Raw genomic sequence first — 15,182 nt, 5'->3', positions numbered from 1 at the left:
TCTGCAGACCAGAACAGTGTGGGTGACTAGAACATGCCTGATATGGGACACAGATAGGATAAGCACTGCGGCATGGAAATTCAGAAAGACTCCTGTAATCTAGGCTTACTCTTTACAGTACAGTTTCTAATGCTTTGCCTGGCACCAATACTTACTTGTGTGAAGGAGGACAAACCAGGGGAAGACCCTCAGTTCTGGCAGTCATTTGTCACTCTCTGTATTGTTGTCATGACAGGAGATGACATCTGATGGCTTTGTGAGATGGGACACAACGTGTTGCAGAGAAGAGTCACTGTGCCGTGTGTATAAGAAGTCCTTGTCTCCGCAGCCATCTCCCTAGAAATGCCACAAGGGAATAGGCTCTGGAAACTACATCTGTGGAGACCCTGGTAGCAGCCTTGAGCATACGTGCCATGTCATGGGCTAAAAGCCACCAAGCAGGCACCAACATGGCACTGCAGTACACACCAACATGCAGGTGGTGAGGATAATCAGAGCACAAGGGCTGACATGCAGAATGGGGAATTCCTGGCAGTATAGACACAGCTCAACAGAGACATTTGGTTTCCTTTTGATTCTGGCTAAGCACAAAAAAGAGGAAGCTTTCACCTGAAGTTTAGGGGGGCTAGAAATAGCAGGTGCTATCTTTCCCTGTTTGGACTTTTTGTGAAAAGCTGGAGGGGAACAGAAGAAGACAGGACCATTCTAGAGAAGAATAGCGGTTGACACAAGACTTGGAGCTAATTTAGAGATAATTTTCCCACTCACTTGCTAATGCTGTTCTTCCTACTGCCTCAAAGTCTTGGAGCACCCCACATGCCTCTAGTCAAAACCATATTGGCTCTTTTATCTGTTCTTACTTTAGAGTCTCCTTTAGCCAGTGAGGGAAAAGATAGAGGTAGGGAACACAGACCCAGCCAAACCCAGGTTGGGGCACAGATGACAGATTATGTTTGGGCCTCCAGTGCCTCCTTTGCTTTAATTCCTGGTTGTCAAAAAGATACCATGGGAAAAAAATGCAAAAACAACATTTCACTCTGGAATACATTCCTTTTCTCAGTTCTTTTAAGAAACAGCAAGCTTCTTTTTTTTTCTAATGTAAATGAGTGGGAAAGCAGAAGGGCCTCTCAGACAGTTCTTGTTTTACTAAGAAAACCTTCACTATTCAAGCACCTCTCATGCAAAATCACTTATCTTTTCAGTTTTCTCTTTCAGTGGAAATTTGGTTCAGAACAATGTTTCCTCCTGATGAATCTCAGTCCTTAAATGCTCCCTCTTCAGGCAACCAATTTTGAAAAAGTTGAGAAAGTGCTTAAGTGAGCCTAAGCTCATCTCATTTTCAGAAGTCAATTCAGAGTCTGAAGTCTCATGGAAAATCAGCAAAACTCAAGGCCCCTTAATTAATGAGGTGCTTTCAGACATTTTCCTCTTTGGCAGAATTCTTGTCTGACAAGAGAAAATGCATTGGGGGAGATGTGTCAAGTCCCAAGAAGAAGGGATAGGAAACATCCCTAAGGCTCTCCCTTCTACCAAGGGCGTTCACTTCTTACGCGTCTGCTCGCTGTCTAGCACAATAAAGTGTCCTGCTGCTGCTGGGGTGCTCTCCATCAGCTGGGCTCTGTGTCATCTGGGAGGGTTTTACCATCCATCTGAGGGAAGACCTTTCTCCAACAGTCACGCTGTGGAGGGAGGAAACAAAGTTTTAGGATACTGTGAACTGTTTTGCCAAAGCCTGTGTCAAAGTTACTCCCCTCTGGGAGATCAAGGGCAAATAAAAACTCTTGCATGGGCTACAGCAGTACAAGGGGTCGACTGAGGAGAGTCTCGATCCTTTCCGTGCTTTTTCACTGCTTTCAACTTTAAATTCCGTGAGTGGCTAAAAATGTGTTCTGTTCCATTGATTTGTATTTCAAAGGTGGGTAGACACCCTGCTCCTAGCAGTATATGACCCATTTCTTTCCCCTGAGAGCTATGGGAGGTCCCGGTGTGGCTCACAGGCAGGAGGGGAGCAGACATCCCTTGAGGCAACTCCTGGTCACTAAAGGACAGGGCAGTCATCAGGCCTTTGCCGTGACTTGGCAATGCCAGCATGGCTGCCTCACTTCCTCGCCCTGCCCAGATTTGGGTTTCACGACAGCCATATGTAAGGCAGCTCCACTGCCTGTTACAGGACGCAGTTTGGAGTTAGTTGAACTGCCATGAGCCACGGGTGGCTTGGGGCTTGCACAACTACAGGACCACCAACACAGCACAAAGGTGCTCTGTCTACCTAAGAGATATCTCCTTGGCAAGACTGCTAGGAACCACTGCAAGGAAACAGTGCAAGAATAATAAAGAATTTACCCATCCCATCCCATGAGCATTTTGGAAACAGTGCATAACCCTCACATCTGCTTTTTCTGTTTCAGTGAGTTCAGCTGCAGGAAGAGCATTATTAAGTGATACTAGGTCTTGGTGCTGCTACTACCACAATGTAGCAGTTGCAAGGTCTCTACAGAAATAATTAGCTCTCAGATGTTAATCAGGAAAGTGGTGGATTAATATTGCATACAGAAGCTTCTTCTCACTTTAGGTTACAGATAGGATGCTGGTAGGAAACAGGTAGGTAGCAGTCATAGGATAAGACAGACGCTGTGAGGCACAGGGTGGATATGGCAGATGTAGTTAATGACTAAGATTCTGCCCTGGCCTTTGCGTACATTGGGACTTTCTATTTGTTGTGCATTTGTATATTGTCTGGTATAATTGGGTCCTGGTCTGTGAGCAGGGCTCCATAATGCAAATAAATACCACCATGACTAATGACAGACCTTGTGTAACTGCCCCAAACTCAACAAAAGTTGCAAGTGGTCTGAGTCAGTGCCATTGTGTAAGGGGATAATTTCTGCTTTTGCAGTGTTGTGGCCAGCTGGAATTGTTCTCTCTGATAATTGCCAATCTGGATTTCTCCCAGATGGCAGCATCTCATAAAGAGTATCTGAGAAGAGCTCTGGTCCGCTTTCTAATAAGGCTCCACAGGAGAGCTGTTCATCCCTGTCACCCCTTATCCATTGCCTCAGGCAAGTCTCCTGTCAATTTGCAAAACAAGTTGTTGCTCTGTGTTTATTTTTCCTTTTTATTTTATTTCTTTTTAGAAACTTGTATTTATTACCTTGGCAATGAGCCACCCAGCAAGGAACAAACTGTTTTGTGACAGAAAAGATGAGACATTCTGCCCTGGACCAGCCAAAAGCAATGCCACTGATCTTCCCTATGCTGTCCTGTAACCCCCCAGGTTGTGTTTAACAAGGCTGTGTTTCCCTGAGACACTCATTTCTCCAGCAGAAAGAGGGTGAAAGCAGAGGTTATGCTGTGCGTCCATCCAAGGGTCCCTGAGCGAAAACCTTTCTGCAGCTCACTACCGTTTAGCACACAGGTATGTAGTGATTGAAGAGCAGGGGGTAGCCAGTGTGTAATTTTAATCCTGAGGCTCCTGGGACTTGCCAGCTCAGCGGATGCTGAGGAGAAGACAACTGTAGGTAGCGCAGAAATCAGGGGTTATGCAAAATATAATTAATTGCTCTCCTGTGTAGCTGGCACTGCAGGAGCTCAGCTCCTGATTGAGGTGATATTTGTTTCCGGTCTGCCTCTTCACCTTTTAACGTGTTTATCCATCATTGCAGTACCCAAGTGCCTCGCAATCCAGAAGGTGTTTATCCTCTCTCAGCTCTCCCGTGAGTGCTATTGGCCCTCTATCAGGGATGGGAAACCAAGATGCTGATTTATGTAAAGAGTTTGGAAACTGGTGGGGCTGTACCTACGGGCTGTTAGATCTCTGACCTGAAGAGTAAGACAGAAACCTGTGGTACCTACCACCCAGTTATTTTAGCAACTTTAACTTGTTTTAACTCTGAAGCTCCCGGGAGCTTTGCAAAGACATTGAGGAACTAGGTGGGATACGTCACAGCACTGGTGTTAGTGGGGTCTGAAATGCAAGATCCGGCTCCACTGCTGGGAGTGTGTCTCTTGTGTTTCTCTGTTGCTTTGTTTCCCAGTCTAACACAGAAAGACCACAAGTCCCACTTTAATAGAATTGTGCAGTTTTCCAGATAAGGTCTCTCCAGATAAGTGTGTGAAGGAATTGTTTCTTGAAGCTAGAAATTTCTTACTCTGCCCCTGCCCCATTTCATCACCACAACTGTAGAGGTTATGTTCCTTTTTTCCTTTTTTTTTTTTTTTTTTAAACTTCAAAATATGGACTCAAGACATATTGCTAAAACCAATCTAAAATATTCAGTGCTCTCATGTGTGAGTTGGTGTTCTATACTAACTGCTGAAAGCCAAATGCTTGTGAGAGGATACTCTTGAATAAATACAGTCCATATGAAATCCCTCCTTCAAGAGCCTGGAGGGAAGGAATGGGTTGGAGAGAGGGAGTTTGCTTCCCTCTAGGTCAGAGTGATGTGAGGACACATATTCAAGTTGAAATTTTTTTTCGTTTATATTCTTTTACTTTGCTACAAGATGTCCTGAAACAAAGTGACCTCATCCCTCCTTGTCTTCATGTTTAATCTGAACTAATCTTAGTTATCCATCCCAGCCAAAGCACAGGACACGTTTGCATAAATCATTCATCAAATACTTCTGAACAATAAACAAATGTGCAAGAAACTGTTCATGGACAATTCACCAAAGGAGCTGTTTGCTGCAAACAGTCCAGTGATCTTTGTGGAAATGGTCTAAAAAGCAGGGTCTGGCATAAGAAGTCCTTCTCTATTGTTAGTGGTCTGGCCAGAGGGGACCAGTGAACTACCACTTGGGGGGTTGGGAGCATGCAGTGAGGACAGGCAGTCTGAGGAAATTTCTTTGAAGCAGACTTGGGATCAGGCTCCATCACAGAAACGAGTGGGGGGATCAAAATAACCTACTGGCTCAGCCCACTGCCAACACCAAGTTACCCCTGTTGGCCATGTAGATTTCAGTATTTTTCCCAGTGTTTTCCTGATGGGACTTTCATGGCATCTGTTAGAAATTTTTCCAATAGATTCCACTGCCCCAAATTCTTCCCTGCGCTTTTGCCTACAATTTCCTGCTTAATACTCTTGTTCCCACTGACATACCCCACTGTCCAATTCTAAATAAAGTGCTGTCTCAGTTGTCATCTCCACCTTTCAAACACATCTAGGGGTTTTCAGCCAGCCTCTCTCAGACATTGTTTACCTACATGGCACAGAATTATCCTTTTCAGACTTTTCTTAAGGCTTACTCAAGTCAATCCCTCTAGGCTTGTAAAATGTTTTTTCTTGCTAGTCCTTGGCCTTCTTCCAAACTGTCAATAACTTTCTAGGAATGTGATGCCTGGGACTCAGGGCGGTTCTGCATGCTATGGATAGCCAATGATGGTAGGGGCAAGGAAAGGTCTTTGGCTAATGTTGTCATGAGAGCAAAAGGAAATGTTTCTCTGGGAAGTCTCAGGCTCTGACTCTACCAGATGATGGTCTGTAAAGACACAGGGAAGAGAGAAGTTGGGCAAGGCTAGCTCTAACCAAACCTGAGTACAGAAGTTGGGTTAACAGCAGTTTGCAATGTGTATTCCCCATGTCAGGTACTGTGGCAGGAGCAATGCCCCAGTTTACAATCACAGCATGGAAATTAATTACTTTCTTACCTATGGTAGCATACCCATACCACAGCTTTACCAGACATACTGAGTGGTCTATGAGGTGGGTCTGGCTGGTGGCCTTTGTTTCTCCACGTAACAGAAACTGAAGAGAGGAGAACTTCTCATGAGGCCTCAGAGGGGAAAGATCTAGGGCAGAGCCACTGCTACTCATGTCCCCCCTGCAAATTCTCTGCTCTTTCTGACTGCAGAGAAAAGGCTGTTGCTATAGAAACCAGTGGGGAAAATGTACATTATATCACGTTTTATATATTTTTCCAAGGAGACCCTTTAATCTGAGCCTGCCACCATGTATTTTTACAGAAACAATAATGCTAATAAAACCCCTAAACATAATAGTGATTTCAAATCAAATCAAATAATCATCACTTACTTTAAAAACACCTCTGCCTGTAACCTTCTACCCTAGCCAAGACACTGGTACAGGGCTAGCAAGGCAGCCCACAATATGGTACATGACAGGAGGGTAAATCTAAAGCAGCAAAAGGTGTGATGAGAGGTCGGGGGGTGAGTCCTACACAACGGTAAGTGGTGGTTAACATTTGAGGAAGGACAAAAAAGCTAAAGAAAATGTCTTCAGATTTGACTTGTATGTAGAGAAGGATGAAATAAGGGTGAAAGGTACATTTTGTAGCATACACTCTTGCCAACCTTTTCTCTTCTTTACCCACCCAACTTCCTATTGCCATCCTACCTTTGTGAGCCCCCTTCTGAAGCTCTTTTCGCTTCTGCTGCCCTTTTAAAAATTATGCCACCATTTCTTACTTGCCTTTGTGATAATAACAAGCCCTTCGGCCTCCCAGACAGTCAGACCTGTTGCACCCTGGGGTCTCAAGGAGACAATGCTCTTTGTGAGCCTGCACCATGAAAGCCTCTCTCTAGCATCAGGCTGGCCTGGTGGCAGCAGTCCTCCTGGGGATCCTTCAGAACAGAAGCCTAATTTAGTCCTCTGGATGTCAAAACAGGCTTTCTCTCTGCTCTTCCCACCCTCAATTTATTTTTTACTTAATTCACCATGACCACTATTTCCTTCCTGATTTGTACTGACCCTGTGGCTTAATTAGATTTTTGTCATTATTTATAGTAGCTCCTATAATGTGTTGACTTGTAATTTCTTCAGGACAAGGACTTTCTTGCTGTGTAGAGCAATGTACAAAATAAATCTCAGCCCTGTCTTGTTTCAGGGCTGTGATTGATCCTAAGTCAGGTATATGTCCCTGCTCGTTGTCCTGGAGGTAAGTACACAAAAAACATCAGCAAGGCTTTGTATCACTGATGCTAGGTTTTATATACTGCAATGTAGGACAAGGTAGCTGTTGGAATAAAACAACTTAATTACGCTAGGTAAGACCAAGTCAGGGTACACCTGCTCGCAGCATCTTTGCTGGACTGATCCCTTTCTCCAGACTTTCCCTTAGTCCAGTGCATTTTCATGACTTCTTGGGTTATGGTAAGTTCTGTGCAGGTCCCCTGAATCCCAAGGGGGAAAAAAAGGTTGTTTCTCTTTCCATTGCTTCCGAGGCCTGGCTGTAGGTCTGCTCTTTGCTCCTTTCAGAGTCTCACTGTTTCTGCACACACGTAATAGAGTTTCCCATAAAGCCCTTCTTTGCTCTGTCTTGCAGCCAGACACGTTCAACAGTTAGCAGTGAAGAAACAATTCCCTTTTCCTCTTCCTGCCTTACCTTATGCCCGCTGTGCACACGGGTAGCTTTGCTCTCTGTTTTCCAGTCCCAGCCTTTTTAACAGAACATAATGGCTACTAACTGTGACTAAACAACTGAGACACATACTGTCTGTTATAGGGACTGTAAGCACTTCTAGAGCCCAAATAATATATGAATATTAATAGAATGACTGTAATGATATAATAAAAGCAAAAAAAAAAATGTCCTCAGGAGCATGATAATCTAACTTCAAAAGCAATTACCATCAGTAACAAAATGCGAGAGAAGACTAGGATTACTTTAATAAGATTACCTGCTTATTGCCATTTGTTTCTGTGGGTGACTGTAATGCTGCTTCACCTTCACTCCCAGCCAGTTTCTCAGATGCTTCTCACCCTGAACATTGGCAGACCAAGCTGGACTGTGAAGCTGGGGCTCACTGGTCTTTCCATGGGATCCAGCATATCTCTGTGAGCACCTACTCCTTGGTCTTCAGCCTCCCCTACTCTTGTGCCCTTGCTGTCAACTGCAACATTGTTTTTCCATGCCTGTGGCTTCATATCCATGGTGGAAAAGGCAGGAATGGGAGGACATGGAAGGGTGAGGAAAGCTGGTGTCTTTGTGGAGATGGAAGGACAGTAGGGAAAATAATTGTAACGTCAGTGTTGTAAGACAAAGGCAGAGACTTGATGATTATGGAGGCTCTTTAAAAAATCAGCTTTATCCAGCAGGCGAGGGAGAGCGGACATAGGCTTAGTAATGCAGTAGACGGGCTACAGTGCAAGGAGTTCTCCTCTAGCTTCCTGGAGCCCCTTAATCCAACCAACAGCCAGTGCACATGCCCTTCTCACTCTGTCTTCAACCGCCTCCATGTCCCTGTGGCACATCAGTCCCAGAGCTTGATCACTGGTACATTCAGTAGTCATGCACTTGGATGGAGAGTCTGTAGGGAGGTAGACATGTGCTCAGGGGGACCAAGACTCATACAGTTGAGAGGTACAGATGGTGAGATGGAGAGACTGCTGAGAGCAATAGTGATGTCTCTGCAGAGACCACATTGAATTGCACCAGGGATGAGCACACCAGCTCTGTGCATGAAGGAGAGAGTGGTTATTTTCTCATGTTGAAGGCAGCATGGGGAAGAGTAACTGTCTGCTTCTGCTTGTGAGGAAATCTGTACATACAAGTTGATGTTCAGAGAGAGAGAGAGAGAAAGATATAGGTATAGACAGAATTCTGTTCCAAACAGACAAATGTGTAGCCCCTGGTGTCTGGAGGGCATAAAAGGCTCTTCCAGACCTTACTGGAGATCTCATCAGGGCTCTCAACCCACAACTCACTTGCCTAGCTGCACCTGCACAACAAAAAAATAGGACCTTCCTCATTTTTCTCGCAGAAAGTAAAAAAGGACCAGGACACAGCTAATAAATAAAACAGGTTTAATCATAAACCATGTAGATATTTATAGATAGGGAGGGGGGCATGGGCTGAAAGGTTCTGCCCTGGCAACAGGAATAAAGGAACAGTATATTTTACCAGTCAATATACAGTACCAATGAAGGGTGGAGCTGATAAATGAATATGGGATTTTGAGTCCCAGAGGCTAATTTTTACAGACAACTATCATTCTTGGTTTCCTGTCAAATTATAGCGTTAACTAGCTCACAGCTCTGCTCAGGACACAACAAGGCAGATACAGCCAAGAACAGAATTTGAGGGTGAGGGAGGGACAAGATATCTGAAGGTCATTCTGAGGTATATATAATGTATATCCTCTACTGTTGTGTACAGTCTTGGGGCCATGCTTTGCCCACAGTTATGCATGCACACATCTCATTCCAGTCAGTGAGAGTAGCAAGCTCACATCTGAGAGAATATATTTGGCTTTGAGGGCATACAGGAGCACATTGAACAACAAAGCCAGAAGCAGAACAGGGAGAGAGCTAAAGACAAGGAAGCCTGGACTGGGCTGAGAAAGGGAGGAAGTGAAGGGGTGGCCCCAGATTTATCTGGCCAGCCAGTTCAGCCCTGTTTGGAGAGCTAGCACAAAGCTTCTGTTCTGAAGGACTTCTGCAGTGCAAAGATTTCCATCAAGGCAACCTTCATCAGACAACAGGGAAAACCATGAACAAAGTGACTAGAGGCATGTTATCGGAAGAAATATGATGGAGCTGGCCCTACAACTGTTCAGTTCTTAATTTTGAAAGAAAACCCAGTCCTGCCTCTGAAGTGGTCTAAGCCAACATATGAATCTGGCCAGTTGCAGCTGATACAGGCAGAGGAAGGAACTATTGCTTCAGTGGCCAGCAAGGCAAAGAGTGGCATTTGTACTACGGTATTCAGAGTTGGTGTGGCTGCTTTGAGAAACAACATCACACCAGGCTTGCAAAGCAGTCAAATGTATTGGCTTTTTGCAGAACAATTTCACTTTCAATCAATGTACATATTGTATAGTTTTACAGATGAAAAACACCTTTCACTGCTAGAAAGTAGACACTGTTTTGATATCAAATGCACTTGCCACCAGATTTTGCTAAGAACCCACCCGCAGACAATAAAAAAACCAAATCCCAAATAAAATCTGTAATACAAAGCAACATTCAAGTTGATGTCAAATGATAATTGTCCCAGCAAACATAAAATCAAGATCTTCTTAATGCAGGTCCCCTCAGAAGTGAGTTAGAGTCATGCGTCCGTATACAGAGTCCGCTCCCAATCTGGGAAACCTCAGTAAGACTGTTGCCCTTTGTAATGCAAGTCCCATTTTTTAAAGGAGTGCTCCACCCATGCATGCACACATGCACACAGAGATACACACACGCATACATATAACCTCCTCTCTCTTAGCAAGAGCTGCATGCTGGGTAACTCTTAATGCCTTCTGTGCATTTTTGACCTACTTTCTTTGTAAGGATGAGGTTGAAATTTCTTTACTTCTCAGGTCTGTATTCTTTAAACAAAAAGGGGAATGAAGAGGAACTACATTACAAAGACAGAGAAATGCACTCGTATCTCAGGCATATGATTTTTCCCAGTCATTTACAAGGACGATGTTATTTACATTCGTGACTCAGCAGAATGTGCAGGAAGAGTTATCCTTTCTCCATGTTGGGTTTTCTCAATGAACCCTGTGAGCCCATTCTGTGCTTCCACAGACAGTTTTTCTTTAAGGCACTGCATGTGGATGGTGACTTCAGACAGAAGTGCAAGCCCCTTTCACTGGATTATGCATTTCTCCCTCTCCCTTGACTGACCTTCCCTGAGAACTTTCGATTTGATATACTTCAGGTCACTGTTGACGCTTGGCCGGCGAGCAAAGGGAGAGATCATGCCGTAGGCATCCATGTCCTTGACTCGGCGCATCCGGAAGGATTTCTGTTGGAAGGTGTCACCATACTGGATGGAGATTTTCCTGTGGAGGGCAGGGCTCATTTCATGAGGTAGCTTGGCCATGCTGAAGAGGACATAGAACATTTCATCCACATTGGTGTTCTTCTTGGCTGAAACTTCGAAGTAAGCGCAGTTTTCGTCACTGGAGACAAGGTTCTCACCTTCATCTGAGCGTACCTTGCGGAAGATTTCACTATGGTCATTTTTGTTGCCGCAGATCACCATGGGGAGGTCAGCTGATTCCTTGGTCTTGTTCTTCAGGCAGGATTTGACCTCAAGGATCTGTTTCTGGAGCCTCTTGACCTCATCAAAGGATTCTCTGTTGTCCAAGCTGAATACCAGGATGAAAACATCCCCTGCAATTAAAAAAGGAAAGGCTTGTCGGTTGCAACCTGTGTCAGAGGAGATAATTTTCAAAAAACAATAGGTTTATTTGCCATCTCTTCCCCATATTTTTTGTTTGGTCCTTTTGAATCTGTTCATTAAGCTGTATTTTAGTTCCAATTCTTCTAATTCAACTCCCCACTCCTTTCTGTAATGCTGTGGAAGAGACTTTTGGCTATGATGTTACTTCAGCTATATCCGATTGTGTATTCCTAGGTTGCACTGGACTTGCAAATGATTGCCCATTTGTACTCTCTTTTGTAAACACGTTTCTATCTCAGCTCTGCTGCATTGCTTATTTTTTTTTCTTCCTTTTGTTTGTATCTCTGAGTAAAAAGGAGCCTGTTCTGACACCAGGAAGAATGGAGAGCTAGTAGCCACTCAGCCTTGGCCTTTTGTTTATAGAAGAAGCAACACCTGAACTGAAGATTTACAGCTAGTCAGTCCCAAACACCTAAGCCAGGAATAAGAGGTTTCCCAATGTGCGGTGCTCTGCTGTCATTTCATTTGCTCAAAAGAAACAGACCATGGAAAAAAAGAAATACATAAATGACACAGATCCCCTGGCATTTCCTTTTGACATTTCCCGACTTACAATTCCTTTTGCAAATATAAAATAACGCAAATCATTGCCTGTTGAATGACATTCATGGGGAGCGTGCTAAGAGACCTTTCAGGGACGCTAGCCTGGTCAGATGTGAACGTCATGTTTCACTGGCTAGCTAGAAGAGTAGATAGCAAATCCAGGAAGTATGTTTGTTGTGAGCTGTGGCTGCATACATCTCCACTGTCACTTTCATGGTTAGAGAAAACATCTTAGCTCACAACGGGAACTGCTTGACAATGAGAACATACAAAATGAGCCCATCATTTTCCCTTTTTCCTCTTTAATTCATTTCATTAACCATAGACTAAGGAGAAAGGGTGAAAGTAGAACTGTCCTTTTACTGGTATATCAAATCAAGGGAATCGGGCTGGAAATTTTAGGAAAAAAATCTTTGAGATTTTCTTGGTTTGAATTCCCTTCCTGTGCATTTTACATTTGTTTTTCACAGCTTGTGTCTTATAATGGCGTGCTTGTTTTGTCCCTTGCTGCTCTTTATGCCCATGAGATTTTTTTCAGCCATTCATTTGTGACTGCAATAAAAAATATAGAGCAGGAACGTAGGAGGGAAATAAACTAGGGGGAAATCTCAATTTCAGACCTTCACCCAGCAGACTTCTCCTCTGTGGCTAATGCACTCCCTGTAGTGCCTGGAGCATCCCGGCCAGGAAATATCTCTCTAGAGAAGTGCATCTTGCAACAAAATCAAGCAGTCCCTTTAGCAACCTCCCAAGAAACAGCCATCTCCAGGCTACAGTTTTCAAGCTAATGTCTATCATTATGATCTTTCACCCACCGTTCCCCATCTGCAAACTTCCCTCCACTTCTCACCTGTCAGGATGGAAAGCCTCCTCATAGCAGGGAAAGGGTGATTCCCGGAGGTGTCCAGGATATCCAGCTGATACATGTCTCCCCGGATGTTGTAGACCTTGCGATGAAAATCCTCAATGGTGGGAGTGTACTGGTCCTCAAACCGGCCATTGAGAAAGCGTGAGACAATGGAGCTTTTCCCCACCCTGGAGGCTCCCAGCACGACCATGCGGTACGAGTTCTTGGCTGGCACATTCAGGGTGCAGTTTCCACCGGACATAGTCTTCATCATTGCTTGGTCCTGAAAGAGGAAATGGCAGAGTTGGAGGAAAGACCAGAAACTAGATGGAGGATAGCTCCTTACCACAAGCTTGTCAAAGAGTGCTCTGGAGCACAGTCCTTGTTAGTAGATCAATGCTTCATACAGAAAGCTTTTCACTGGAAATGCTTAATTTTTTCAGTTCTATTTCCAGGGAGTGGTGTTTTTTTTTTAATTTTTTTTTTCTTTTCTTTTAAAGTCATATAAAAATGAAGGCATTTACACTGAAAATAGCATGGTTTTGAATTATAAGTTACTATTTTGTTTAAACATTAAGGGCTAATTTTATCAGCTGTGCTTCAACTTTGACACCAGGTTCCTTCCCACCATCTGCGTCACTTAGACGTTACCAGATTTTTCAGTAGAGCTTGGTTCTCATTTAGATACATAAACACAGAGGTCAGATTTCCCAATATACTGCATCTGCTGCAGCTGCCATTAGGACCTAGACCGCTTCGTTTGGTTGCCTAAATAGGAGCTGCGCACAATACTCTTTTTGAAATCAACCAGAAGTCAGACAGAAACAAGAATCATGCTTGACATCAGTGGAAGCTAGACATCTCAGTAACTTTAAATAGCTGGTCCCATACAACATTCATTGCTGATGCAGGGAGTTTGAGCCACAAAACAGCATTGGCCGATGATAAATTCTAAGATCTGTGCCTTCAGTGACCTTTTAGAAACCAGATTTTAATCTTGCTGTTTGGACTGGTAGTGCGGGAACTCCCTACCAACAAACTATCAGCATTGCAGCAGGATGGCTGGCAATGGATGGAGCTGCAGAAATGTAGATTTCATAGGAGTTTCAGCCTTTATACATACACAGCTGTTGTGGGTGTCACAGTCTTTGCGGATGCAGGAGAAAAGATGAAGGACAGCCATCTTAAATAGCTATTAGACAAGAATTCCAACCCCTGACAACTAAAATGAGTCTCGAGACCTTGGAGATTGCATTTTGACATAGCACTTAGATGCAGAAAACTTTGATGGGGGAAAAAAAAGTGTTGCTCAGACATTTTTCATGTACCAGTTCAAATGAATTGTGTGCTGAAAGGACAAATATAACCCCTGTGTGGCAAAAGCTAACCGTTAGAGCAAAGAAGCACATTTTTGACAGAGTTTATTTTGGTTACTAGGATCTTATTTAAGAATAATCAAGTTCCCACTGTGCTGTTTATTTAACTTAGGTGTTGTTTATTTAATATTACAATGTAAGTACTTTATGTACTGAAAGATCATTTCTGTGTCCAGATCTGGATTCCTATCTTTCCATCGAGTGAATTTTATCTCCCAAGCTTTTATGTGGCTGACACTTATCTCAGTCAAAAGCTTAAAATCTTTTACTTTGTTTAACATGTGCTAAGCACCAAAGCAGCAGTGAAGATACGGTCATTGCTAAATAAAGAAGTCTCTGGAATTCTGATCCAGCATCATTAGAAACACTGTGCTACAGCCCAAGGCAACAGCAAAACACTACTATTTATTATTATTGCTATAATTTGCTTCACGCCAACAGCACATTCAGCCCTATCTAAAGCACGCAAGAAAATGCAATGCTTTCCTCAGCGTAGCTCACACTGAATTATATTCAGCAGGCAGGACAGCATAATATTAGAGCCAGACAGTAATCTCAGAACATAACTTTGGATGGGCACAGACATGCAGAGTTATGGTACTGTTGGGATTGCTGTGATGGGAATGACAGCAAGGAACACACCTGGTATTTGGACTGGACTCTGTGTTTTATTTAGAACGGGACCTATCTCCAACAGTGCAGAAACACCATATTCAATCTCTGAAACAACACTGCCATGTACACTATCTCTACCCTTTCCTATGTAGCCAGTCCAATACTGTCTTGCATCCATGGACAGACAAATGGTGACAGAGCTATTTGGGGGTGCTTCCTTTCACCCTCTCAGGCTTTATTTAGCTGGCAGAGAAAAGCAGTGAGATAGATTTTGTGAGAAAAACTACAAACTTCTCTACAGCCCAGGATCAGTATTTAGAAATGAGTCAGCTCTTCAGGCTGGCATGGACCAGTGTAGCTGCATGAGGGCAAGTGGACTGTGTGGTTCACACCTGCTGAAGATCAGTTTCGTAGAACGTGGTGCGGCAGCATCTGGGAGTGAGCACAGTTACGCTTTTTAAACACCTTACATATCTTGTAAAGAACACGCACGCTGGGGAACCTGATCCTGGCCAGCAGCTTTACAAGCCAAAATCCTACAAATTATGCTGCTGACTGGCAGGTAACCACCGAGCTGCTGCTGATTAGAGAAACTCCCATCACACAACAAAGGAGGTGGACTGTGTCACTGCAGCTGCTTGGAGGGTTAATTTTGCACCTTT

The 15,182-nt window shown here is 43.8% G+C and overlaps 1 protein-coding gene across 1 annotated transcript; it reads right to left on the bottom strand.

Moving 5' to 3' along the window:
* Nucleotides 1–10,183: 10,183 nt before the first annotated feature.
* On the bottom strand, nt 10,184–12,812 carry RASD2 (RASD family, member 2). The gene is made up of 2 exons (XM_009577448.1): nt 12,533–12,812; nt 10,184–11,069 (listed from the first exon to the last, which is right to left on the bottom strand). The coding sequence occupies exons 1-2, from the start codon at nt 12,801–12,803 to the stop codon at nt 10,540–10,542; spliced, it is 801 nt and encodes a 266-aa protein (XP_009575743.1). The 5' UTR covers nt 12,804–12,812; the 3' UTR covers nt 10,184–10,539.
* Nucleotides 12,813–15,182: the final 2,370 nt, after the last annotated feature.

The sequence above is a fragment of the Fulmarus glacialis genome, unplaced genomic scaffold, assembly GCF_000690835.1.
Source record: "Fulmarus glacialis isolate BGI_N327 unplaced genomic scaffold, ASM69083v1 scaffold11295, whole genome shotgun sequence".
Classification (NCBI taxonomy): Eukaryota; Metazoa; Chordata; class Aves; order Procellariiformes; family Procellariidae; genus Fulmarus; species Fulmarus glacialis.
The sequence above is the reverse complement of the archived record's forward strand: the minus strand, read 5'-3'. Positions and strand labels throughout refer to the sequence as shown.